We start from the raw sequence: 26,565 nt of genomic DNA, 5'->3' as shown, positions 1-26,565 counted from the left end.
GAGTTCTGCTGCCACCAGAGCATGGTTTATGGCTGACCCAGGTGGAGTATCTTCAGCCTCTACTTCTGGAAACGCACTCATTAGCCCTGGCAGTGGGACTTCTTCCACCAGCCTCCAGGACTGCTTTATGGGTCCTCCCATATCCTTGGTGTGCTGCTGTGAGGGCTAATACCCTAGCTCTTGGGTGGTTAAAATCTAGAGTCATGTTCCCCTCTGGTTTAAAGGAGATCTGTGCTTGTCACTTTTGAAGCAAATCCCTTTCTAACAAAGGGACGGGGCACATGATGGACCTCCTGCCCTCCAATAACACATCTTTTTGACTAGCAGAAGGGTCTTTTTTCTGACACTTCTGTTGCCTCAATAATGGTGGTAAAAGTTTTAGACAGTGGCCCCACTGAATGCTCAGCACCTGTATCTACGGTAAAAGTTATTTGCTGGCTCCCTACCTTTACCATGACCATAGGTTCCCAGGGCCTAGAGAAATGGAGCCTGGTCTGTTTCAGTCCTTATAGCTATCTACCCCAGCCAAGCCAATTAAGTCTGTATCCAGATTCCTTGGGGCCTGGCGGCTTGCTGCTGCTAGTCTAGGTATTGCATGGGGGTAAAACCAGTGGCTGTAGGGGGGTACCTGATCTTTATCAGGGCACTCATTTTTCCAGTGTCCTTTCTTGCACATCACACACTGATCTCTCTAATCTGGGTTGAATTTCAGACTTCTGACTCCAACTCTCCCACACGCCCTTCCCTGTCCTTTTCCACATCCTCTCGTTATACCAGCTCACCTCTCAAGTAAGGCAGCTGCTAGTGAGTCTGCCTTTTCTTTTGCCTTGTGCCTTGCTTTTCTTTCAGCCTCTTCCTGTCAATTGTAAAACACCTTTGTAGTCACCTGTGAGTTCAGTAGCACCCTTGCCCTCAAATCCTTCTAGCTCCTGTAGCTTCGGCCTGATGTCTCCTTGTGCCTGGCTGACAAAAGCCACATTCATCATACATTGGTTGGCAGGGGCTTCCGGGTCAAATGGGGTGTAAGCCGGTGTGCTTCACAGAGCCTCTCATAAACTTCGCCTGGGCTTTCATCAGGGTTTTGGCAGACCTCTGAGACTGTATTTATTACCTTCTTCCTGCCTGCCTGCCTTTGTCCTCTTAGGGACTAGCTGAGGGAAAGGTGGCATTGCATACTGCAGGGCACCAGTGCCTGCTGTTGCATTATTTTCTAGCCACTGGAGAGCTGCTTGGTTTATTCTCCTGTGCTCTTCAGTATTAAACGATGTTAACAGCAGTTCCTGGCAGTGCGGCCAATTAGGGTTATGAGTAGCAAAGATGGACTGTGTTAGATCAGTGAGTGCTTGGGGCTTCTCCATGAAGGAGGGAGTGTGTTGTTTCCAGTTCAGAAGGTCAGCAGTGGAACAGGGCTAATGGATAAAGACTCTTTGCCCACCATGAACCTGCCCCTGGCCATGTTTCAAGGAGAAGCACCTGGAAAGCCCAAGAATGGTCAGATCGGAGACAACTGGCCACATCAGTCTTTTTATTTCTCTCGTTTCCTTATGAGGGGGAGACGTTGAGCTCCCACTGCCCTCTGAGTCCGACTCTACGTGAGCCCCTGGACCTAGGCCTGCACAGCATGAGCGCCTGCTCCTCGCCCTTCACCTTCCTCAGGTGTGCTACGGATGGGTGCATTGGAGCGTAAGCGGGTGGAAGTTCTCTTTCTTCAGGGGAGCCTGTAAAATCGGTTTCTCTGGTACCTCTTGCCCATTCTTCTCTTCCCTTGTGGGCTTGGGGTCTGTCGGTTCCTTGGCCGCCTTTGTCCCTATCTGTGCCACTAAGGCTTTTCAGCAGGCGGCTAGGCAAGGGTTCAACCACTTAGGGCATGTCTGGGCTATATTTAGCCGTAAATCAATATATGGAAACTGATCTGGATGCCCTGGCTGGCCTTTGACTCTGATCACCGCCCTAAACCCTCGGCCAGTGCTCTATCGTTCCCGTGGCCGGCCATCCAACCCCAAAGGAAGACCATTCTAGCTCACACAAGGTCCTTAACTTCCGAGGGCATAATTTAACTCCATAGTCTCTTGAGAAGCCTTTTTTTTTTTTTTTTTCTGCAGTGTTCCCTAAGCATTCTGAAGGAGGCAGTCAGGGAGGAATTTGTGAAATACTGTCCTCGATCCATCTGTAATGTCTTTTTTCCTACTGAATCATAGGCTGGGTCTCCAGAAAAGCTCCAGCACGTCATGCTCCATTCTTTTTATGCACAGGAGTCTATTTCTAATCTGTTATCTCCACGTTGGAGCCAGGGAAGAGCCCTGGACTGTGGAGAAAATAGGAAAACATCCAGACGGGTGGGAATTTTTTTTTTTTTTTTGAGATGGAGTCTTGCTCTGGCATGATCTTGGCTCACTGGAACCTCCACCTCCCAGGTTAAGCAATTCTCTTGCCTCAGCCTCCCAAGTAGTTGGGACTACAGGCGTGAGCCACCATGCCCAGCTAATTTTTGTATTTTTAGTGGAGACAGTTTCACCAGTATGGCCAGGATAGTCTTGATCTCTTGACCTCGTGATCTGCCTGCCTTGGCCACCCAAAGTGCTGGGATTACAGCGGGGAGCTCAGATGGACGAAGAGGAAGCTACACCTTCAAACAGTGTGTTGGGAAATTCTCTGCCAGTGGAGGAATTCTATGGGAGAAGTTTAAATCCTTAGATCTCTGAGTGGACGTGTTTCTTTGCCCCATTTATCCCTCTGTTCTTTATTTTTGAGGCGGGGTCTCGCTCTGTTGCCCAGGCTAGAGTGCAGTGGCGCAATAGCTCACTGCAACCTCCGCTGCCCAGGCTTAAGTGATTCTCCTGCCTCAGCCTCCCAAGTAGCTGGGACTACAGGTGTGCAACACCACCACACCTGGCTAATTTCTGTATTTTTAGTAGAGACGGGGTTTCATCCTGTTGGCCAGGCTGGTCTTGAACTCCGTACCTCAGGTGATCCGCCCCCCTCAGGCTCCCACAGTGCTGGGATTGTAGGTGTGTGCCACTGCGCCAAGCCCCTCTGCTCTTTAGATGTGCAGTGGCTTGATCTTTGGGCGTTCCAGCGGTGCTGCAGCTCAGAGACAAAGGCAGTCTTTATCCTGCTGGGTAGCACCTTGTCATCTGGCTTCTGTGACCTCTTTGGTTTCTTGCCTCTGCAGCACAGGGAGGGCTGTCAAAGGGTCTTGTCCCCTGTGGTCTCTCCTGTACTTGATTCCATCTGATGCTCGTTCTCTGTCCCTGTAGGTCAGAGCTGAGGCCTCCATACACCTGCCCGTTGACCTATTTGGGATCCATCCCATTTCCTGTACTTGCACTACCTAATCAGGAGATGGAAAACATGGGCTGCTCCTTCTTTGCAGCTGGGCCCCAGGATACTGGATGGAGCCCTCTCTCTTATTCAGATAGTCTGCTTGTCTATTTGAAATAGGAAAAAAAAAGAGGCCAGGTGCAGTGGCTCATGCCTGTAATCCCAGCACTTTGGGAGGCTGAGGCGGGTGGATCACCTGAGGTCAGGAGTTCGAGACCAGTATGACAAACATGGAGAAACCCCGTTTCTATTAAAAATACAAAAATTGGCCGGGCGCGGTGGCTCAAGCCTGTAATCCCAGCACTCTGGGAGGCCGAGGCGGGTGGATCACGAGGTCAAGAGATCGAGACCATCCTGGTCAACATGGTGAAACCCCGTCTCTACTAAAAAAATACATAAAATCAGCTGGGCATGGTGGCACGTGCCTGTAATCCCAGCTACTCAGGAGGCTGAGGCAGGAGAATTGCCTGAACCCAGGAGGTGGAGGTTGCCGTGAGCCAAGATTGCGCCATTGCACCCCAGCCTGGACAACGAGCAAACTGCATCTGAAGAAAAAAAAAAGAATAAAGACCATGTGCTGTACCTCATGCCCATAATACCAGTGTTTTGAGAGGCTGAGGTGGGCAGATCACTTGAGGTTGGTCTAAGGTCATGAAGGGAAGGAGAGACAGACCCAAGGTCAGGTTTAGCACGTTGAGTCAACCTGCCAGGCTGCCTCGCCACAGGCAGGAAAGGCAGCAGCCTGGCTTACAGACTACCGGGAGTTTGCATGTGGCCGGATGCTTTTCTCAGTAAAACCGTATTCTGGTTCTTAGGGCTGACATTCTGTTCATTGGGGTCAACATCCTGGGTTCTAGAGCCAGGTGCGACCACATCCTGAAACCTAGGTGCCCTGTTTACAAGGCCTGAGGCTGTTTCTGTTATAAGCTTGGCTTAATAGGGGTGAGTGTGGGGGAGATCTGTGGGGCTGTCATGTGATCCTAACGTTTCCAGTCTTTTGTTATATGTATGAAAGAAAGGGATAAAGGGGCGTTGCTTTTTCTAGCCACTTCATGCCCCGCAGGGACATTGGATGATGCTGGCTTGCAAGTTGGTAGTCGTGGAACATCATTATGTCTCGTATCATACTATGGTTAAAAGCTTCTATTCGATTCTGCAGAAACTGGGTGAGAAGGTGTAATAGGAACGCGACAAAGACCAAGAGGAGGAGGAGAGTTATAGCAGCCCCAGAGCCGAGAGACCAGCTGGGGCAGGCAGATTTGTTTTCTTTTAGTTTTTGGGCTCAGCCTTTGAGTCTTTTGATGGCATTTTGTAATATTCCAGATTGGTTCAGATACAAACAGCATTGTTCATCTAAGAAAATAATGCAGAGGCTGGCCGGATGCAGTAGTTCACACCTGTAATCCTAGCACTTTGGGGGAGGCCAAGGTCGGCAAATCATGAGGTCAGGAGATCAAGACCATCCTGAGCAACATGGCGAAACTCCGGTCTCTACAAAAAATACCCCAAATACCCCACCCCCCCAAAAAAACCGCAGAGACCTCCTTTTTTGGTGGTTAAGGAGATCCAGGCCTCTGTGATTTTGCAGGATACCTGCCACTAGTGAATGTGTTTGTGTTTGGAGTGTTGAAACGGATTTGGCTGTGTCTTCTATGCTGTCTGTGGGGTTTTTGGAAAGACCGATAGTATGAAAGGGAGGTGGGGATAGTCTGGCTGTTCTATTCCTATTTCTAGAAGCAAGGGTATACACCGTATTGCTCTGTGGTGTTGGGTGGGGGTGTCCACGGTTTCCTGGGGCGATACTGATTTTAGGGAAGACTCAAGCACGGGCGCCAGTCCAGTTAGCGAGAAGGCAGACGTGAAGGCAGGCACCGCGTGGGAAGGTGCCTTGGCTGGGCAGGCGGACCTGAAGGTGCACGTTAACACGGGGTGTGGGGTTTGTCCTTTAGAAGCTCTCCTCCTACAGTCCCTGCTAGGGCAGCTGCGGTGAGTGGCTGGAGAGGTGCATGGGGGGTAGTGGAGGAGGAAGCATTTTGTATCTATGAGGATCCAGTGAGAGGAATTACTGGTGAAGGATGGGGCAGAGCGGGGAGGCAGTCTTGGGTCTCGGGTGACTTGGCATCACAGGATAGCCAGGGCTGCCGGTTTAAGCAGGGAGTGTGTCTGCCGTTACAGAAACCTGACTTTTTTTTTTTTTTTTGAGACGGAGTTTCGCTCTTGTTACCCAGGCTGGAGTGCAATGGTGCGATCTCGGCTCACCGCAACCTCCGCCTCCTGGGTTCAGGCAATTCTCCTGCCTCAGCCTCCTGAGTAGCTGGGATTACAGGCACGCGCCACCATACCCAGCTCATTTTTGTATTTTTAGTAGAGATGGGGTTTCACCATGTTGACCAGGATGGTCTCGATCTCTTGACCTCGTGATCCACCCGCCTCGGCCTCCCAAAGTGCTGGGATTACAGGTGTGAGTCACCGCGCCCGGCGTTGAAACCTGACTTCTTATTAAGGAGTAGGTTAGTGACGAGTTTGGAAGGGCCTGAGAAGCAGTGCGCAGCATTGAGTACGATGTGGTTTATGTGATTCTGGAGGGTTGGAGTTGTGGGGTGAAGTCACTGCTGGGGGAGCAGGTGGCCTAAGTAATGGCTGGCCGGGAAATGGCGTTGGAAGCACTGTGGGGTCTGAGGGAGCAGGGCTGTCTGTGTGGTGACGAGGATTCGGGGCTGGGTGTGCTTCATGTGGGGAGAAAGACAGCTGCCTGTCTGGTGAAGGTTGGGGGTTTGATACGCTTCGTAAAGGATTCAGAAAGCGTTTTAGTTGTTGTAAATCACGTTGGAAAGGTCCGCCTAGTTGAAATTTGGGGTGACAGGTTACTCTGGTTTGTAGCCCATCTTGGGTGGGGACTGGGTTGGCAGTGTAGGCAGAGTCAGAGACGGGGAGGCACAGCCGACAGCTGTTTGCCAGGTTTCTGATGCAGAGCAAAGAGGGTGGTTCTGCTTCATTATCTGGTGGAGTGGGTGTGAGTTGGAGTTGGGTTGGCCCGGCTTGATGCTGAGTATAGATGGGTGGTTGGTGAGGAGGGAGTTGACTGGCCAGTGGGGGCCTTGGGGTCCCCTTTTTTTTTTTTTTGAGATGGAGTTTGGCTCTTGTTACCCAGGCTGGAGTGCAATGGCACAATCTCAGCTCACTGCAACCTCCGCCTCCTGGGTTCAGGCAATTCTCCTGCCTCAGCCTCCTGAGTAGCTGGGATTACAGGCACGTGCCACCATGCCCAGCTCATTTTTTGCATTTTTAGTAGAGACGGGGTTTCACCATGTTGACCAGGATGGTCTCGATCTCTTGACCTCGTGATCCACCCGCCTCAGCCTCCCAAAGTGCTGGGATTACAGGCTTGAGCCACCGCGCCCGGCCTCGGGGTCCCTTTTTAACCTGCAAAGATGACAGCAAGAATTGTGTCCCAAGAGTTTGGCTGCAGTGGGGGTTGTGGGGAGAACCTGAATGGGGCTTTCCCATTTTGGTTAAGGCTTGTGGGATCCAGGTCTTTAGGAAAACATTCTCCTGAGAGGAGGGCCTGGTTAACGGGGCCTCCGTGAGGCCTTGGTCACCGTGTTCACGGAGGAGGCGTCAGATATGGGAGAGCTGAGAGGAAGGGGCCTGTCGTGTAAGAGGAAAGGGCGTTCGTACATTAACTCAGGAGGGCTGAATAAGGAAGTTGCTGTTGGGCTGGCTGATGTGGGCGAGGAGTATGGGCAGAAGGGAGGTCTGGGGGTGCTGGACTTCAAGTGAGTTTGGTTCACTGAGTCTTAAGGATCCCATTTGCCCTTTCAACTTTTCCTGATGACAGGGGCCGGTCTGGGATATGGAGGTGCCAATGGATGCTGAGGGACTGAGACTTGTTGGGTGACTTGGGAGACAAAGCTAGGGCCGTTGTCCGATTGAATGGAGTGCAGGAGACCACAGCTAGAGATGGTTTCTGTAGAAAGTATTTGGGAAACGGCTGCAGCCTTTTCTGAGGAAGTGGGGAACACTTCCACCCACCCAGAGAAGGTACCGACGAGGTTAGGAGGACACCTAGCTTTTTTTGACAGGAGGCATATGGGTGAAGTCTGCTTGCCAGTCCTCTCCTGGGAGTGATTCTCTTAGCTGATGCGTGGGGACGAGGAGGGTGGAGGGCCCCTTGAGAGGAAGTGCAGAGCATACATGAGAGTCTGAGGTTATGTCCTTGAGCGTGCTAAGTAGGTGGGGGAGGAGAAGGTACAAGGGGCGTGCACCGATATGGAAGGATGGGTGAAGAGATGTTAGAATTTCCTTGGTTGGTTCTTCAGAGAAGACGAGTTTTTGATCACTGTCTATCCAGTTACCTTGGAAGGAGCCCCCTTATCTGCCTTTTGGGAAATTTCTTTTGAGTTTTTCAAAATGTACACCCTTATGGGTGGCCTTGTTAAGGGCTGCAATAAGGCAAGTGATCATGTGGGGACCGGATACTCAGCCTTGGATCTGTGCGCTGCTGTTCTCAGGCTGGTTCTTCCTGGGGGATGGTGGCAGCCCCTATTGGTTGAGTCGGGTTGGAGATGAAGGACAGAATAATATAGAGATTATGCCAGGTAAGTTCCTAAGACTGAGATTCAAAAAGGTGAAAAAACAAAAGTGTTTTTTCTACTCTCACATGGCACTGAGCACAGAACGCCTCCCTTCTGTATGTATTTTCCCCAACCACATCCCAGTCTTGGACAGACATAAACTGAATGTCCTGTAGTTTAATTCGGTTCTGACACTGCCTACCTGGCGTTAGAGTCAGATCTCACAGGTGAACGGTGGAGTTCTCAGGTCGGCAAGGGCGGCCCCCGGCCTCAGATGCCAGGTGTCACATGTTCCTCTGACCAACCATCTGTGAGTTGGGGTCCCTCAACCTTTCTGTTGGCTGCCCTAGCAAAGTAATCAAACCCAACAAAGCTCAGTGAAACGCCTTCTTAGGTTCTTGATGAAGGATGTTTCACAGGATACAGTTGGACGGCCAGAGGAGATCCACGGAGGGGCGGGGCACTAACATGTGAATCAGTAGTCATTCTCTGATGTAACAGTTCCACACAACAAAGAACACAAAGAGGCCGGGCGCGGTGGCTCACGCCTGTAATCCCAGCACTTTGGGAGGCCGAGGCGGGTGGATCACGAGGTCGAGAGATCAAGACCATCCTGGTCAACATGGTGAAACCCCGTCTCTACTAAAAATACAAAAAATCAGCTGGGCATGGTGGCGCGTGCCTGTAATCCCAGCTACTCAGGAGGCTGAGGCAGGAGAATTGCCTGAACCCAGGAGGTGGAGGTTGCGGTGAGCCGAGATCGCGCCATTGCACTCCAGCCTGGGTAACAAGAGCGAAACTCCAAGTCAAAAAAAAAACACACACACACAAAAAAAAACCACACACACACACACACACACACACACACACACACACACACACAAACCCACAAAGATAAATACAAGCCAAGATCATGTGTAATATATAGAAATGTCGTAGATGAAAGTAGCAGTGGCTGAAACAAGTAACAGTGAACTTAAAGGCATCTCTGCGAGGACCGTGAGGAGATTCACGGGTGTGCCATGCCCCAGGCATCTGCGTGTGTTCAGCAATTGGAAGCATACCACATAGTAGTCATGATTGATATTAACTCAATCTGCAGCGCCTCTCCCCTTTCTGAAAGATGTTGGATGGCAGTGACTGGTTTATGCTTCTAAGCCTGGCCTGGTCTTGCTGATCCACCCATCCAGGAGACCATAGAGGTGCCTCATGAGGACACATCATGCTCTCATCACCCAGGCCATCCCAAGGTCTTCAAAGCTCTTGGTCAGGTACCAGAGAAGAGAGCAATATATGCATTTATTCTTATTTCACAAGGTCCCTCAGCCATTCTTAAGTTGTGTTTCTCCACACTTCACTGGTATGTGTCACAAGGGTGTAGGTAGTCCTTCTGGGATGGTTTCTCAGCTAAGGGGGAAGACAGTCAGCAGAAAGACCCTGTATTGGGTCCTCAGGTTATTGTGGGGAGCATAGCTCACAGAAATGCCTCTGGTTTAAAGTTCACTGTTAGGCCGGGCGTGGTGGCTCAAGCCTGTAATCCCAGCACTTTGGGTGGCCGAGGCGGGTAGATCACAAGGTCAAGAGATCGAGACCATCTTGGTCAACAAGGTGAAACCCCGTCTCTACTAAAAATACAAAAAATTAGCTGGGCATGGTGGCACGTGCCTGTAATCCCAGCTACTCAGGAGGCTGAGGCAGGAGAATTGCCTGAGCCCAGGAGGCGGAGGTTGCGGTGAGCCGAGATCGTGCCATTGCACTCCAGCCTGGGTAACAAGAGCGAAACTCCGTCTCAAAAAAAAAAAAAAAAAGTTCATTGTTATTTGTTTCAGCCACTGATTACTACTTTTTTTCTAAGATAGAGTCTCTTTTCTAAGATGGAGTCTCGTTCTGTCACCCAGGTTGAAGTGCAATGGTGCAAGCTCACTGCAGCTTCTACCTGCTGGGTTCAAGCGATTCCCCTGCCTAAGCCTCCTAAGTAACTGAGACTACAGCTGTGCACCACCAAGCACAGCTAATTTTTTTTTTCTTTTTTTTTTTTTGTAGCAGAGATGGGGTTTCACTATGTTTGCCAGGCTGGTATCAAACACCTGTCCTTGGCCTCCCAAAGTGCTAGGATTGCAGGTGTGAGCCATGAACCCGGCCTCTCTTTATTTATTGATCAGTTGTCTTGCTGTCTTATCCATTATTGAAATGGGATATTGAAATTTCCTAGCATTACAGTGGAGCTGTTTCTTTCAGCTCTGTAAACATCTGGGTCTCCTGAGTACAGCACACCGGTGAGTCTTGACTCTTTATCCAGTTTGCCAGTCTGTGTCTTTAATTTGGCTAATTTCCTTTCCATGTCTTGTGCTTTCTTCAGGAGCTCTTGTAAGGCAGGCCTGGTGGTGACAAAAATTCTTTGAGCAGTTGCTTGTCTGTAAACGATTTTATTTCATGTTTACTTACGAAGCCTAGTTTGTTTTCTTTAAAGATGTTGGCCCTCACTCTCTTCTGGCATGTAGAGTTTCTGCCGTGAGTCTGATGGTCTTCCCTTTGTAGGTAACACGACCTTTCTCTCTGGCTGCCCTTGGCATTTTTCCTTTCATTTCAACCCTGGTGAATCTGATGATTATGTGTCTTGGGGTTGCTCTCCTTGAGAAGGATATTTGTGGTGGTCTGTTTCCTGAATTTGAATGTTGGCCTGCTTTTCTGGGTTGGGGAAGGTCTGCTAGATAATATAGTGTTTTCCAACTTGGTTTCGTACTCCCTGTCACTTTCAGGTATACCGATCAAACGTAGATTTGGTCTGTTCACATATTCTATATTCTGGAGGCTTTGTTCAAATTCATTTTGTTTTCTTGCTTAATTTAATTGAGTTGAACTTCAATCTCTGATATCCTTTCCTCGGCTTGATCAGTTTGGCTTTTGAAGCTTGTGTATGCTTCATAAAGTTCTTACACTGTGTTTTTCAGCTCCATCAGGTCGTTTATGTTCTTCTGTACACTCGTTATTCTAGTTAGCATTTCGTTAAAAAACAAGGTTCTGCCGGGTGCGGTGGCTCAAGCCTGTAATCCCAGCACTTTGGGAGGCCGAGGCGGGTGAATCACGAGGTCAAGGGATCGAGACCATCCTGCTCAACATGCTGAAACCCCGTCTCTACTAAAAATACAAAAATTAGCTGGGCATGGTGGCGCGTGCCTGTAATCCCAGCCACTCAGGAGGCTGAAGCAGGAGAATTGCCTGAACCCAGGAGGTGGAGGTTGCGGTGAGCCGAGATTGCACCATTGCACTCCAGCCTGGGTAACCAGAGCAAAACTCGGTCTCCAAAAAAAAAAAAAAACCACAAGGTTCTTAGGTTCCTTGCCTTGGAATAGAACATGCTCCTTTCCTTTAGCTCAGAGAAGTGTACCCACCTTCTGAAGCCTGCTTCTGTCAATTTGTCAAACTTATTCTCCATCCAATTTTGATCACTTGCTGGTGAGAAGTTTTGATACCTTGGAGCAGAAAGGGCATTGTGGTTTTTTGAATTTTCAGTCTTTTTGTGCTGGTTTCTTCCCATCTTCGTGGATTTATCTACTTTTGGTCTTTGAGATTGGTGACCTTTGGATGGAGTCTAAGTAGACGTCCTTTCTGTTGATGTTGAAACTACTACTTTCTGTTAGTTTTCTTTCTAACAGGCCCATCTGCTGGCGTTTGCTGGAGGTCCACTCCAGACCCTGCTTTCCTGGAAGTCACCAGCAGGGGCTACAGAACAGCAAAGACTGCTGCCTGTTCCTTCCTCTGGTAACTTCATCACAGAAGGGCACCTGCCAGATGCCAGCCAGAGCTCTCCTGCATGAGGTGTCCGTTGGCCCCTGCAGGGAGGTGTTAACTTGATACACTCCCTTTAACATACCTGATTTTTTTTTTTTTTTTTTTTTTTTTGAGATGGAGTTGTGCTGTTGCCTAGGCTGGAATGCCACACTGCACCCTCTGCCTCATCCTCCCAAGTAGCTGGGATTACAGGTGCCTGCCACCACGGCCAGCTAATTTTTGTCCTTTTAGCAGAGATGGGGGTTCAACCATGGTGGTGAGGGTGGTCTTGAACTCCTGACCTCAGGTGATTCACCCATCTCGGCCTCCCAAAGTGCTGGGATTATAGCAGCCCCCAGCCTGCTTCTCGCTGTCTCATATGTCAGAATGAAAGGAAGCAAGCACTCTAGTGTTTACAGGCTCTTCTTATGTTTAGTTTGCTCCAAAGACTGTTTTCTCTGAACCTTCAATAAATTTCCTAAGTACAAATTTTTTTTCAATTATTAGATAGCTATATGTTTTCCTTTCATTGTAGTATGCTATGGCTTCATGTTGGAAAAATTCTTCTTTTTGGGGTGCTAAGTTTTTGCAGCATAAGTGGTTTGGTTATAGATTCCTTCATATTAAGCTTTTCTGCAGTTAGCTTGAATTATGTGCAGTCACCCTTTCTTTGTTAGAAAATACCTGTTCTTAGCCGGGCGCGGTGGCTCACACCTATAATCCCAGCACGTTGGGAGGCCGAGGTGGGTGGATCATGAGGTCAAGAGATCGAGACCATCCTGGTCAACATGGTGAAACCCCGTCTCTACTAAAAATACAAAACATTAGCTGGGCATAGTGGTGCGTGCCTGTAATCCCAGCTACTCAGGAGGCTGAGGCAGGAGAATTGCCTGAGCCCAGGAGGCGGAGGTTGCGGTAAGCCGAGATCGTGCCATTGCACTCCAGCCTGGGTAACAAGAGTGAAACTCTGTCTCAAAAAAAAAAAAAGAAAATACCTGTTCCTTTTGTTTTTCAAAAATTAAAATCATAATTGGGAATTATAACTCTTCAAAGTAAGTATTACTTTTACTGTAATATTATGTATTTCAATAGGAGATATTTATTGACCATCTGTAATCAATTGGAAAATGTGGATTGCACCATGTTGACCAGGATGGTCTCGATCTCTCGACCTCGTGATCCACCTCCCTCGGCCTCCCAAAGTGCTGGGATTACAGTCTTGAGCCACCGTGCCTGGCCGAATTTCTTATATCTTGTAGGTATCGTTCCTAAATGTGAGATCAAGGAATTGCCACCAAAAGAGAAGAGTAACACAGGAGAAATATTCCAAACAGTAATGTTGGAAAGACATGAAAGTCATGACATAGAAGATTTTTGCTTCAGAGAAATCCAAAAAAACGTACATGACTCTCAGTGTCTGTGGAGATGCGATGAAAGACATTACAAATTTATGACCTATAAGGGTAGAAAGTATGATACGCAAAAGCAAAATAACCCTATTAAAAATCAGCTTGGATTAAACTTCCAGTCACATCTACCAGAACTGCAGGTATTTCAAGCTGAAGGGAAAATACATCAATATAATCACATGGAAAAATCTATCAACAGTAGTTCCTTAGTTTCCCCACCCCAAAGTATTTCTTCTGCTGTCAAAACCCACCTTTCTCATACAAATAACTGTCATCTTATGAATTCTGTATTCACAGAAAAAGAGAAAGCAAACGTTCGGACAGAACGTTACACATATAACGAGTGTGGCAAGACCTTTCGTCGAGACTTACATTTTACTGTATATCAAATAATCCATTCTGAAGAGAAGCAATTTAAATGTGATATATGTGGCAACATCTTCAATAAAAAATCAAACCTAGCAAGTCATCGAAGAATTCATACCGGAGAGAAACCATATAAATGTAACGAATGTGGCAAGGTCTTCAGTAACATTTCACACCTTGCACAGCATCGCAGGATTCATACTGGAGAGAAACCGTATCAATGTAATGAATGTAGCAAAGTCTTTAGTCAAATTTCACACCTTACGCAACATCGAAGAATTCATACTGGAGAGAAACCTTATAAATGTAATGAATGTGGAAAGGTATTCCATCAAATTTCACACCTTGCCCAACATCGGACAATTCATACTGGAGAAAAACCTTACAAATGCAATATATGTGGCAAGGTGTTCAGTCGCAACTCCTACCTTGTGCAACATCTGGTCATTCACACTGGAGAGAAACCTTACAAATGTCATGAATGTGGAAAGGTCTTCAATCATATTTCACACCTTGCACAACATCGTAGAATTCACACTGGAGAGAAACCTTACAAATGTCATGAATGTGGCAGGGTCTTCAGTCACAAGTCATCCCTAGCAAACCACTGGAGAATTCATACTGGAGAGAAACCTTACAAATGTCAAGAATGTGGCAAGGTATTCAGTCGCAATTCATACCTTGCCCAACATCTGATAATTCATACTGGTGAGAAACCTTACAAGTGTGATGAATGTGACAAAGTGTTCAGTCAAAATTCACATCTCGTACAACATCGCAGAATTCACACTGGAGAGAAACCTTACAAATGTAATGAATGTGGCAAAGTCTTCAGTCAAAATTCGTATCTTGTATACCATCAAAGAATTCATACTGGGGAAAAACCTTACAAATGTAATGAATGTGGAAAGGTCTTCAGTCTAAACTCATCCCTAGCACATCATAGGAAAATTCACACTGGAGAGAAACCTTACAAATGTAATGAATGTGGCAAAACCTTTAGTGTGCGTTCAAGCCTTACTAACCATTATGTAATCCATGCTGGAGAGAAACCTTTCCAATGTAATTAATACCAGAGTGTTCAGTCAGTAATAAAGCCTTGCAAGACACAGGGTAATTTATATAGGAGAGTTGGGCGTGGTAGCTCAATCCTGTAATCCCAGGTAGCTCAATCCTGAGGTGAGTGGATAACCTGAGGTCAGGAGTTCAAGAAGACTGACTAACATGATGAAACCCCTTCTTTACTAAAAATACAAAGATTAGCCAGGAATGGTGGCGGGAGTCTGTAATGCCAGCTACTTGGGAGGCTGAGGCAGGAGAATCACTTGAACCCAGGAAGCAGAGATTGCAGCAAGCTGAGATTGCACCATTGCACTCTAATTTGGATAACGAGTCAAATTCAGTCTCAAAAAAAAAAAAAATTACCCTTGCAAAGTTTCTCTGCAGTATAATCAATGTAGCAGAGCATTTAGTTTTTGTTCAATGCTTAACAACCATTAGCTAGTCCATAGTGGAGTGAAACCTTAGTAATGTATTAAAGGTGGCAAGGCCTTAAGGTATTTCTCCAAAGAATTCTTGCTGCTGGGCCGGGCACGGTGGCTCAAGCCTGTAATCCCAGCACTTTGGGAGGCCAAGGCGGGTGGATCACAAGGTCAAGAGATCGAGACCATGCTGGTCAACATGGTGAAACCCCGTCTCTACTACAAATACAAAAAATTAGCTGGGCATGGTGGCACATGCCTGTAATCCCAGCTACTCAGGAGGCTGAGGCAGGAGAATTGCCTGAACCCAGGAGGCGCGGAGGTTGTGGTGAGCTGAGATCACGCCATTGCACTCCAGCCTGGGTAACAAGAGCGAAACTCCGTCTCAAAAAAAAAAAAAAAAAAAAAAAAAAATTCTTGCTGCTGAGAAACCTAACAAATGCAATTAATGTCACAAGGTGTTCTGGCACAATTATCACATTGTACAATGCTGGAAAAATTGATACTTCAGAGAAACATTACAAAAATGCTGAGAGTGGGAAACCATGATGAGTTCAAACATTCATCAACATCAGAGAATTCATACTAAAGAGCATTTGTATAATTATATATGATTAGAAATTTTCCACAGGCCATAGTCGTACTAGGCATCAGAAACTTTTCTGATGAAACCATACAAATGTAAGGTGCATGCTTAGACTTTCACCCAACCATCAAAACTCTGGAACATCACAGGGTTTATACTGGAGAGTAAACTACACAAAGATAATGCATGGAATAAACTTTTCATTGTAATATTCATGATTTTGTCATGAGAGATCTACTCAATAAAATCCAGGCAAATGTGAATCTGGAAAGGACACTTGTCTAAGATGGATCTTTAGGGTTTGTTAAAAATTTACACTGGAAATTGGGCATGGTGGCTGACGCTTGTAATCCCAGCACTCTGGGAGGCTGAGGTGGACAGATCATGAGGTTAGGAGTTCGAGACCAGCCAGACCTACCTGGTGAAACCCGTCTCTACTAAAAATAAATTAGCTGGGTGTGGTGGTGCATGCCTCTAATCCCAGCTACTCAGGAGGTTGAGGCAGGAGAATCTTACTTGAACGCAGGCAGTGGAGGTTGCAGTGAGTTGAGATCATGCCACAGCACTCTAGCCTGGGCAACAGCGTGACTTTGTCTCAAAATAATAATAATAATAATGGAACCCTTACAAATGTAATGATATGGTAAGTAATTTGACCAATTTTCTCACAATATAATTTATCTGAGAGCTCACATGAGGTCTAATTCTCTGCCATTAATCTTTTATACTATATTCTGCAGAATAATTACAATTCAAAATATGTTAAAAGTTATGACATATGTGAAAGACTAAAGGCTATTTAGAAATGGCCAGTTACCTTAAAATTATAAAATAATGTTATTACATTACTGAAGGAGAAAGGCTTCTTTACCATTTTTGACTTTCAAGCTCACATTTGAAATGTTTTTACGATGTTTTTCTACAGTCATTTCATGATCTACAGGCAAGAATAGAAGGAAATGGCGTACTTCATTAGGTGAGATCCTTTCCATTCCTATTTTTGGGAAACAGGGACACTATCTTTTGTAATTAAATACTGGCTGAATACTGGCTAATCCCAGCACTTTGGGAGGCAGAAATGGGTGGATCACTTGAGGTCAGTAGTTCAAGACCAGCCTCGCCAACATGGTGAAACCCCATCTTTACTAAAAATACAAAAATTAGTTGGGCATTGTGGCTTGCACCTGTAATCCCAGCTACTCAGGAGGTTGAGGCAGGAGAATAGCTTGAACTCAGAAGCTGAAGGTTGCAGTTAGCCTAGATCATGCCATTTCACTCCAGCCTGGATGACAGAGTGAGACTCTGTCTCAAAAAAGAAAAAAGAAGTTGGCTGAATTAGACTTTTGAAGGGGCTGAGAGTAATGTAAAGCTGTGGTATCAGTCATACTTACTGCATACAGGGCATCCTTGACAGAGAGGACCAGTGTGGACTATAGACAAGAAATGCTGTACTAACCAGTCATTAAATAGGGCAGTCCAAGATCTCAAGAGACTGCAGTTTTTATTGGAGAGGATTAATATGTTAACAGGAAGTGATTAGGTATGGTAGAGTAATGCAGGGGAAATGTTAGCCACCTTTCCATTGGATGGCTGTCATATAGCAAGATGGAAGAAAAACTGATGTTAATCTTGAAATTGAAAAGAGCTACCACAGAGGAAAGGGTTTTTGGTTTGTTTGTTTTTTCTTCCTTCTATTTGTACAGACAGGGTCTCACTGTGTGTGCCAGGCTGGTTTTGAACTTCTGGGCTCCAGCCAGCTTTCTGCCTTCGCCTCCCAAAGTTCTGGGATTGCAGGTGTGAGCCTCTGTGCCTGGCCCAAAGAGGAGAATTTAATGTTAGTTTAAAACAAAAACAAAAAAGGTACAATAGCATGTTCTTGATTACAAATCCCTTTTAACTGGAGCATTGCATTTCCCATTGTATGTTTGTTTGTTTTTTGAGATAGGATCTCACTCTGTTACCCAGGCTGGAGTGCAAGGGAGCAGTCTTGGCTCACTGCAACCTCCAGCTCCCTGGTTCAAGCAATTTTCCTGCCTCAGCCTTCTAAGTATGTGGGACTACAGGCAGGCCACCACCACGCCCGGCTACTTTTTGTATTGTTTGGTGGAGGTGGGGTTTCACCGAGTTGGGCAGGCTACATTTACTTAGAATGTATCATAGATCTTAGGTGTTAATAAGATTTAAGGTTGTTTTCGTAACTATGGGTTAATCATGTTCCTTCTACCTGCATAGCTTCATCTTACCTCTATAGCATTCTTCACGTCTAGACACAAACAGTAAGAATCTACAAGTTGTTTTCAGGATGGAATCAAACATCATACAATTTGGGGACATACAGTCATGCCTGCCTCCTCTGATTGAAGTGCCCAGCAGGTTAAACGTGCTTGCCTAACTTTGGGTCTACATTTCCTTTTCTTTTGGCTAACGTTACATTTTGGAGCCAAACCCGAGAAAAGATAGGCTCTGGCCAAGCATCCTTAAGGGGCGCTCTCTCTCTCCTGACCAACCTTCCCCTTCTCGAACCTGCTGAAGACCCAGAGGCTCTCCAAGACTCTCCCATTGCCAACGACCTCATCTACCATCACAGCCTCTGCCAGGGTGAGTAAGAAACTCTTGCCATTCACCCAGAACGCTTGACGTCTCTGCCTTCCCGAAAGACCCAGTGCTGGGCCAAGGGCTTTCTCCAGCCTCCAGGCCTCTGGTTCTTCCATTTCAGGGATGCCTGACTTGGTGGCTACCTCCTGTATTATGGACAGGGCCCGTGGGACAGGGGACACTCTCTCCCATGCTGCCTGTCAATTGGCAGTCTCTTCTTCCTCCCCAATTCACTATGGGAGCCTTTCAGTCTACCTCTTCCAAAACTACCCCCATTGGGTGTCTCCAGTATAATCTCAATACAGATTCGACAGTGGCTCACAATGGCCCAAAAATGGTACTTTTGATTTCAATATACCTAGACAACTTGTGCCTTCCCAGTGGGAGATGGTAGCCATCCTCTCCTCTGCCAGTCCTGTTCTACTTCCCAGATCCTCCTCGCTCACTCCAAACCCACCTCTCCCTGTGTCACTGGCCCCACAGCTCCAGCCCACGACTGACAGGCTGCTACACGCCCCACAGCCCCAGCCAACAGCTCCTCTGCCTTTGACCCCACCAATTTTCTGAGTCCTCCCCATCTCCACCCCTTACCCGTCTCAAGCCCAACATGCCCAGCAGGGAGCTCCCTTGCTTCTCCTTTGGGTAGCAGCCGGGGCTGAAGGACTTCCGCCTCCACTTCTCCCTCTGATCTCTCCCAGATTGAAAACTCTCTCGGGTCCTTCTCCTCCGATCCTGATACTTATATCAAAGAATTTAAATATCTCACCTAGTCTGATGAACACACTTGGCATGATATCTATATTGTTCTCTCTTCTACCATCCTTCCAAAAGGAAAGAAAGACTGTGGCTCACACCCAGGCACAGGCTGACAATGTTTATTGGCAAGACCCTACAAAGCCTGTAGGAGCTGCAGCTGTTCCCTGGGAAGAGCCTTCCTGAGAGTGCCGACCCGCAGACAGCGGCTGGGCTGTATGATCACCTGCCTCATTGCAGGCCTTAATAAAGCTGCCAGAAAACCAAAGAAATTTCCCAAAAAGCAGATGAAAATTCTGCCCAGTTCCTTTTCTGCCTTACAGAGGCTCTCCAAAAACATACTCATGTCGACCCTGCCTCCCCAGAAGAAACTACTGTTCTTAATACCCATTTTATTTCCCAGTCTGCCTCCGACATCTGGCACAAACAAGGCTGAAGATGGTCCTCAAACCCCACAACAAGACCTCCTTAACCTGGCTTTCAAAGTCTTCAATAACAGGGATGAGTGAAGTAAATTAGATAAAGTCTCCCCAAATCATGCTAAAGACCAGCTTCTAGCTACAGCTGTCCATCAGCCCAGCCACAGCACCCAAGGGCACAAATGACCCAATAGCAGGGGCTCTCTGGGGCCTTGTTTAAAGTGCAGCAAAGAAGGCCACTGGGTGCAGGCATGTCCTAACCCATGAGTGCCAGAAACCCCTTGCCCACTTCGCCAACAGGCCACTGGAAGTCTAACATCCTCTCACACACAGACAGAAAAGCTTGCACTTCAGAGCCACCACCTCTTCAGTAAGATGAAAAGTGAAGCACGGCTGGCACTCCTGCAGCCCCCCGGCCTAGCTGCAGAAGCCTGGCAAGGCCCAAGGCCCCCTCTGCCGTTACTGCCTCAGAGCCCAGGGTAACTCTGCTAGTAGCAGGTAAGCCCACTGCTTTTAAAATCAATACTGGGGTAGCATTCGGCTTTGCCTGAATTCTCAAGACCCACTGATTGCTCTCAGGTCTCAGTTGGGATTGATGGACTCATCTCGTGCCACGTGCCACCAGACCTCTTACTTGTTCCCTATTTAATACTGTTTTCTCACCCTCTTTCCTTACCATGCCTCATTGCCCTACCTCCATCCTAGGCAGATCTCTAACCAAATTCAAAGCTTCCATCACCTTTTTCTGTTCCCCACAACCAGATTCTCTCCTACTCCAGTACCACACCAGCTCTTGACCCCTGCCCCAGTACCACTCCCAACTTCTCTTGTTAATCCCCTAGTGTGGGACACCACTACTCCTTCTCTAGCAGCTCACCATGACCCCATCAAAATCCAGCTAGGAGACTCCTCCAAATTTCCTAAAGTCTCTCAGTGACCCATTTTATTAACACACCTAAAAGGCTTACAACCCACCTATCTGCTAGTCTGCGATTTCCCTACTAGCAATCAGGCAGTCCTTCCCATTCATTCGGTGGTTCCCAACCCTTATATACTGTTCTTTTCTCATCCCTGTAGACACAACACATGACATTGAAATAGACCTAAAAGATGCTGTTTAAAAAAAACAAACATTTCTTTTCATCCTAACTCCCCAAATCTCTTTGCTTTCACTTGGACTGACCCTGAAACTCTCCAGTCAGGACAATGTACTTGGACAGTCTCCCGCAAAAGTTTTAGATAGAGACCCCGTTGCTTTGGACAAGCTCTAGCTCAAGCCCTGACCTCCCTTGACCTCTTCCCTGCAGGGCTCTCAGACTCACACTATTAGCCTTGTAAACTTTCTTGCTAGTAAAGGATATAGGGCAGGCGTCCCCATACTTTTTACACAGGGGGCCAGTTCACTGTCCCTCAGACCGTTGGAGGGCCGCCACATACTGTGCTCCTCTCACTGACCACCAATGAAAGAGGTGCCCCTTCCTGAAGTGCAGCGGGGGGCTGGATAAATGGCCTCAGGGGGCCGCAGTTTTGGGATGCCTGATATAGGGTTTCCCCCTGCAAAGCCCACCTCTCCACTCCAACAGTGACATACTTAGGAGTTCAGGTCTCCCACGGGGCCCAAGCCACGACCCCAGCACGGGCAGCACTGATTGACAGACAGCCTGCCCCCACCCACCTCTAAAGGTGAACTCGTCACAATATGGATTCCCAATTCTTCCCTCCTAGCCCGCACCCTCTGTGAAGAAGCTAAAGGCCATCTCGGTGAGCCCCGAAATCCTTCACACAAGATAATCCCTAGCTGCCACAAAGTTAAAGCCACCCTTGTAACTGCTCCCGCTCTGTCTTTGCCTGACATTTCTCAGCCTTTCATTCTCTACACAGCCCAAAACCATGGAATAGCCCTTGGTGTTGAAAGAAAAGGAAGTCCGCTTTGCTCTCTCTCATAGCTTCACCTATCTAAACAACTAGACAACACTGCCGAAGAGTGGCCGACCTGCCTCAGAGCCCCACCAGCAGCCACCATCCGAGCCGCAGAAAGCATGAAGCTACCAGTCCATGGAGACCCCACAGTCCGCAGCCCTCATCATCTACGAGACCTCCCCTCCTCCTGAGCACTGAGCACACTTTCTCCTTCTCGGATCCAACTACTCCATGCCCTCTTTCTTGAAGACCCCGAGTTCCGCCTCTCCAAAAGTGCTCCCCTCAATCCTATATCCCTACTTCCAGTATCTTCCTCCCCTCCCACCCGCTTCTGTACTGAAATCCTACCTTCAGCCTCATTTCCCTAATATCTCTCCTGAACCTCTCACCAATCCTGATGACCAGTTATTTATAGATGGCGCCTCTTCCAAGTCAGCTAACTCCCATCAAATGCCAGGTATGCAGTCTCCCTTGACGGAGTAATTGAAGCCAAACCCCTACCCCAGCGACCTCCTCCCAAAAGGCAGAACTTACAGCTCTCACCAGGGCTCTAATCTCTCCAAAGGCAAAAGTGTCAACATTTGTACCAAGTCCAAATATGCCTGTCACATTCCATTCTGATGCCACCATCTGGCAAGAGAGGATTCCTTACCGCCAAAGGAACCCCTGTCACTAATGGCCCCTTATTTACCAACTTCTCCAAGCTGCACATCTCCCAGCTAAGGTAGGAGTTACGCAGTGTCAGGGACATCATACCGGGTCAGAGGAAGCAGAAAGGCTGGGGAGGCAGCCAAAGCAGCCTCCCTCTCTTCTGACCCTGCTCCTTTCCTCCTCATTACCCCCACAATCCAACCCCAGTATTCCCCCACTGAAGAATCTTCCCTGCTACAGCAAGGGGCCTCCTTCCAAGGGAGCTGGGTAGTCAAAGATCAAAAACAAGAGTCAGTTACAAACTCACCCGAAGTCTGGAAACCCTGGGCCTCCCTTCTGCCCACAGCCCTAGCCCATATCAGAGCCAGCCCAAAAGCACCCTCCTCCTTCCTCAGCCCATTTGAGTTAACGTACAGATCCCTTTCCTCCTACAAAACAGCCCCTTCTAACTCAGCTAGGAGAGTACCTCCCAGCATGTTTCCTCATCTGCCATCTTCATCAACAAGCAGACCAGGCCCTCCCAAAATCCCACAGAGGCCCAACCAACCAGACTCTCCTACCAGGAGAGCATGTTGTCCTAAAGACTCTTAACCCAGCAAGACAAACCAAAGTGGGAGGGTCCCTTTCAAGTTCTCACAACCACCACCACAGCCAGACTCTCAGGATCTGTCTCTTGGTATCATCTTTCCCGATTAAAAAGAGCTCCCGGCCGGGCGCAGTGGCTCAAGCCTGTAATCCCAGCACTTTGGGAGGCCAAGGCGGGCGGATCACCAGGTCAAGAAATCGAGACCATCCTGGTCAACATGGTGAAGTAATCCCAGCTACTCGGGAGGCTGAGGCAGAATTGCCTGAACCCAGGAGGCGGAGGTTGGCGGTGAGCCGAGATGGCGCCATTGCACTCCAGCCCGGGTAACAAGAGCGAAACTCCATCTCAAAAAAGAGCTCCCAAAGCACCCACTGACCTGCCAGCTGCCATCCTCCACCCGTCCCTGAAGAAGACTCACGAGTGGTAACTCCATCTATCACCACTGTCCCTGCTCCAGGTGCCACGGCCTCGTGACGAGGAACAGCCTCCCCACACAGCACACCAAATATTCGAAGTCTTCCCCTCTCTCCCGTTTCCACGTAAACATAAAGTCCTAGCTCACCTATTCATTGCTCATTTGCAATGAGAATTTGATGAGCCATGTGACGTTATTAGCTGCCTCAGAGACCCTCTAGAAGAGGCCATGCATGTCCCTGTACAGCCCCTACCAACTCCTTCCCCCAGATACAGAATCCCATTCCTTCTCAAGTTTGTATTTTAATAGTCACCCACCGCCTCTGCTCCCTCAGACTCCCTTCTCACTTCTACATGGCTCGCAGGCTCTCTGTATCTCTCACTCCTTGTTACTGAGGCTCAAACGCTCTCTGTATCTCTCACTCCTTGTTACTGAGGCTCAAACGCTCTCTGGCTCTCTCACTCCTTGTTACTGAGGCTCAAACGCTCTCTGGCTCTCTCACTCCTTGTTACTGAGGCTCAAACGCTCTCTGGCTCTCTCACTCCTTGTTACTGAGGCTCAAACGCTCTCTGGCTCTCTCACTCCTTGTTACTGAGGCTCCCACGCTCTCTGGATCTCTCACTCCTTGTTACTGAGGCTCAAACGCTCTCTGGCTCTCTCACTCCTTGTTACTGAGGCTCAAACGCTCTCTGGCTCTCTCACTCCTCGTTACTGAGGCTCCCACGCTCTCTGGCTCTCTCACTCCTTGTTACTGAGGCTCCTGCGCTCTCTGGCTCTCTCACTCCTCATTGCTGAGGCTCCTGCGCTCTCTGGCTCTCTCCTTGTTGCTGTGCTCCAACTCTACACTTGCTTCCCGTTGCTGCACCTGCGTTTCCCTTTCTTCTACTGCCTACTCAGCACTCCCAGTTTCTCAGCCCTGGGACCATACTCCTGTTCGCTTTTTCATACACCATCCAAAAAGCCTCTGCTTTTGTAGACAGAGCCCTCACTCTCACTGCAAACTATCCACTGCCCTAACAGAGCCACCAAACTCTCCACATACACTGCCAACTACAACCGTGCAAAACTCCCTCACCCTGCCATCCAATGTTCTAGAACCCTCCACACCACAAAAGTTGGCCAGGCCCCCCCATGTGTCACCTCTTGGAATGGACACATACACACAGGCACCATCCCTCCCTCTGCCTGTGGCTCAACTCAGACCATCTCTCATCCCTCTTCCCATGCCTCACTCTGAGTAAATTATTCAGTGACCCCTGAAGCCAACGGCCACTTTACCCAGCCCCTCCACATGACCTCCCCTCCTGCCTCTCAAACATGGAAGCCCCTTCCCCAGACAGGAGTTCTCAAAGGGGTCTCCCTCACCTCCTCACTCTGGGTTGCTGAAGCTGAACCGAGTCCCTCCAAACGAGGAACCCACACACTCCAACACCTACTCTCTCCTTGTCTGTTTGCATTAACACCGCAGGCGTCTTCTTCCTCTGCGGATCCACAACCTACTTCTGTCTCCCTACCCGCTGGACAGGTACTTGCACCCTGGTCTACCTTACCCCCAATATTAACCTTCTTGCTCTGAACCAAGAACAACTCCCTGGCCCTGCTGCATTACACATCCACCCAAATAGAGCAATACAGTTCATTCCCTTATTAGCAGCCCTCGGACTCACAACTAGTTGGGTTAGGAGCAGGAAGCCTAGAAACCTCATTATCATATTTGCAGTCACTCTCCTGAGACTTCCAATCATCACTAGAAGAAATGGCAGACTCTATCACTCACCTCCAAAACCAGTTAGACTCTTCAGTGGCAGTCACCCTACAAAACCGAGGCCTAGAACTCTTCACTGTTGAATAAGGAGGTCTGTGCCTCTTTTTAAATGAACAGTGCTGTTTCTGCCTCAATAAATCTGGGTTAGTATGAGCTGCTGTCAAAAAGCTCAAACACCAGCCAGGCACGGTGGCTCACACCTGTAATCCCATCACTTTGGGAGGCCAACGTGGTGGTGGTGGTGGGGGGGCGGTGGATCACCTGAGGTCAGGAGTTCGAGACCAGCCTGACCAACATGGAGACACCCCGACTCTACTAAAAATACAAAACTTAGCTGGGCATGGTAGCGCATGCTTGTAATCCCAGCTACTCAGGAGGCTGAGGCAGGAGAATTGCCTGAACCCAGGAGGTGGAGGTTGCGGTGAGCCGAGATCGCGCCATTGCACTCCAGCAACAAGTGTAAAACTCTATCTCAAAAGAAGGAAAAAAAGCTGAAAGACGGAGCACAAAACTTAAGGACAGTCAGTTCACCTGGCCCCAGTGGTTCTGTAAACTCTGGGCACCGTGGGTACTGCCCCTCCTAGGTCTTGCCATAATCCTTTTCTCCTTCTAGCAATTGGCCCTTATAACTCCTCACCCACTTTTTACAGGACCGTAATAAAGCTTTCACGCATGGAACGATACAAGATATGACGCTGCTCCAAGAATATTGACATCTCCAGGAATGACAACCCTACTATCTAGTCCCCCTCCCCCGGTCTCCCCTTTCCAACAAGTAGCAGCCAGATAACAACAGCGCCCCTCTTCTATTACCTATTAACAGACAGGAACGTTAGGGACAAGCTGCCTCGGAAAACCCTCTCCACATAACTGAACCCCCCACACTCAAGAGTGCTCGGAAGCTGGATTCCTGAACTCCCAACTAGATGCTACAGGTAAGCAAAGCCTGATTACAGCCATTTGGGCAGCTCGTGGGAGGACAGGGAGAACAAACGTTTGTTACACAGACTTGTAAATTTCTGTTTTTTTAAGAACTGCCGCTACAAAGGTCACAGGATGATGTAAGTCTGTCACAAGCTGACAAGCTATCTCTGTGCTTGTTACAAACTGATAGATTATCTCAGTCCTGAAACTCTCTTGGGCCCCTCTTACCCTATAGGGACCCCTCCTTTTGTAAGCTCGGGGCTGCCTCCTCTGATGGTTACAAAGCAGCCCGGCAGGTTAATAAAACTTGCTTGCTTGATTTTTGGTCCACACGTCCTTTCTCTCAGCTAATCTTACAGAAATTACACCGTACTGAAAGTTCATCATATTAACCTGGGTCACTCTTGCCATATCCAGCTGATACAAGAGGCAAACAAATTATTGAGACAGATAGTAAAAGCAAAAAAGTCCACAGCAGAGCTTTCCTTCTAACAAAAAGCTGCTCAAAAAATCATTTTGTTCTAACAGAGCAGCCTGAAGAATCAATCTGCAAACATCGCGAGCAAGCTGGAAGCTCGTTTGGGGCAGTGTCGGCAGCTGTGCCAACAGAAAAGGGGCCATTGAGGGGCCAGGTGTGTCCAGCATGGAAGCCCCGTCTTCCCTTTGTTAGCACGTGTACACTAAGAAATGGGTAACATGGCACAGCTCAGGCAAAGAACCCACCTGCATAATCAAAGATTACGGAGGGGCCTGCCAGAAATTCATGCCCTATGCAAATGGCACATCTGGTCCTACCCAGTTTTTTTTTTTTTTTTTTTTTTGGAGACGGAGTTTCACTCTTGTTGCCCAGGCTGCAGTGCAATGGCGCGATCTCGGCTCACCGCAACCTCCGCCTCCTGGGTTCGGGCGATTCTCCTGCCTCAGCCTCCTGAGTAGCTGGGATTACAGGCACGTGCCACCATGCCCAGCTAATTTTTTGTATTTTTAGTAGAGACGGGGTTTCACCATGTTGACCAGGATGGTCTCGAT

General features: G+C 48.1%; 1 protein-coding gene across 28 annotated transcripts in view; it reads left to right on the top strand.

Annotated features, from left to right (window-relative positions):
- The window catches only part of ZNF83 (zinc finger protein 83), a 97,554-nt gene that overhangs the window by 67,518 nt on the left and 3,471 nt on the right, over positions 1-26,565 (top strand). For 7 of the 28 annotated variants that reach the window (XM_074385571.1, XM_074385573.1, XM_074385572.1 and 4 more), the window contains one exon: positions 13,373-16,425. In XM_074385571.1, coding sequence (XP_074241672.1) covers positions 13,373-14,511 — 1,139 coding nt within the window. In that variant the 3' untranslated portion in view covers positions 14,512-16,425. The other 21 variants (XR_012513652.1, XR_012513647.1, XR_012513646.1 and 18 more) reach the window with 21 other exon arrangements.

The sequence above is a fragment of the Saimiri boliviensis genome, chromosome 14 (assembly GCF_048565385.1).
Source record: "Saimiri boliviensis isolate mSaiBol1 chromosome 14, mSaiBol1.pri, whole genome shotgun sequence".
Classification (NCBI taxonomy): domain Eukaryota; kingdom Metazoa; phylum Chordata; class Mammalia; order Primates; family Cebidae; genus Saimiri; species Saimiri boliviensis.
The sequence above is the reverse complement of the archived record's forward strand: the minus strand, read 5'-3'. Positions and strand labels throughout refer to the sequence as shown.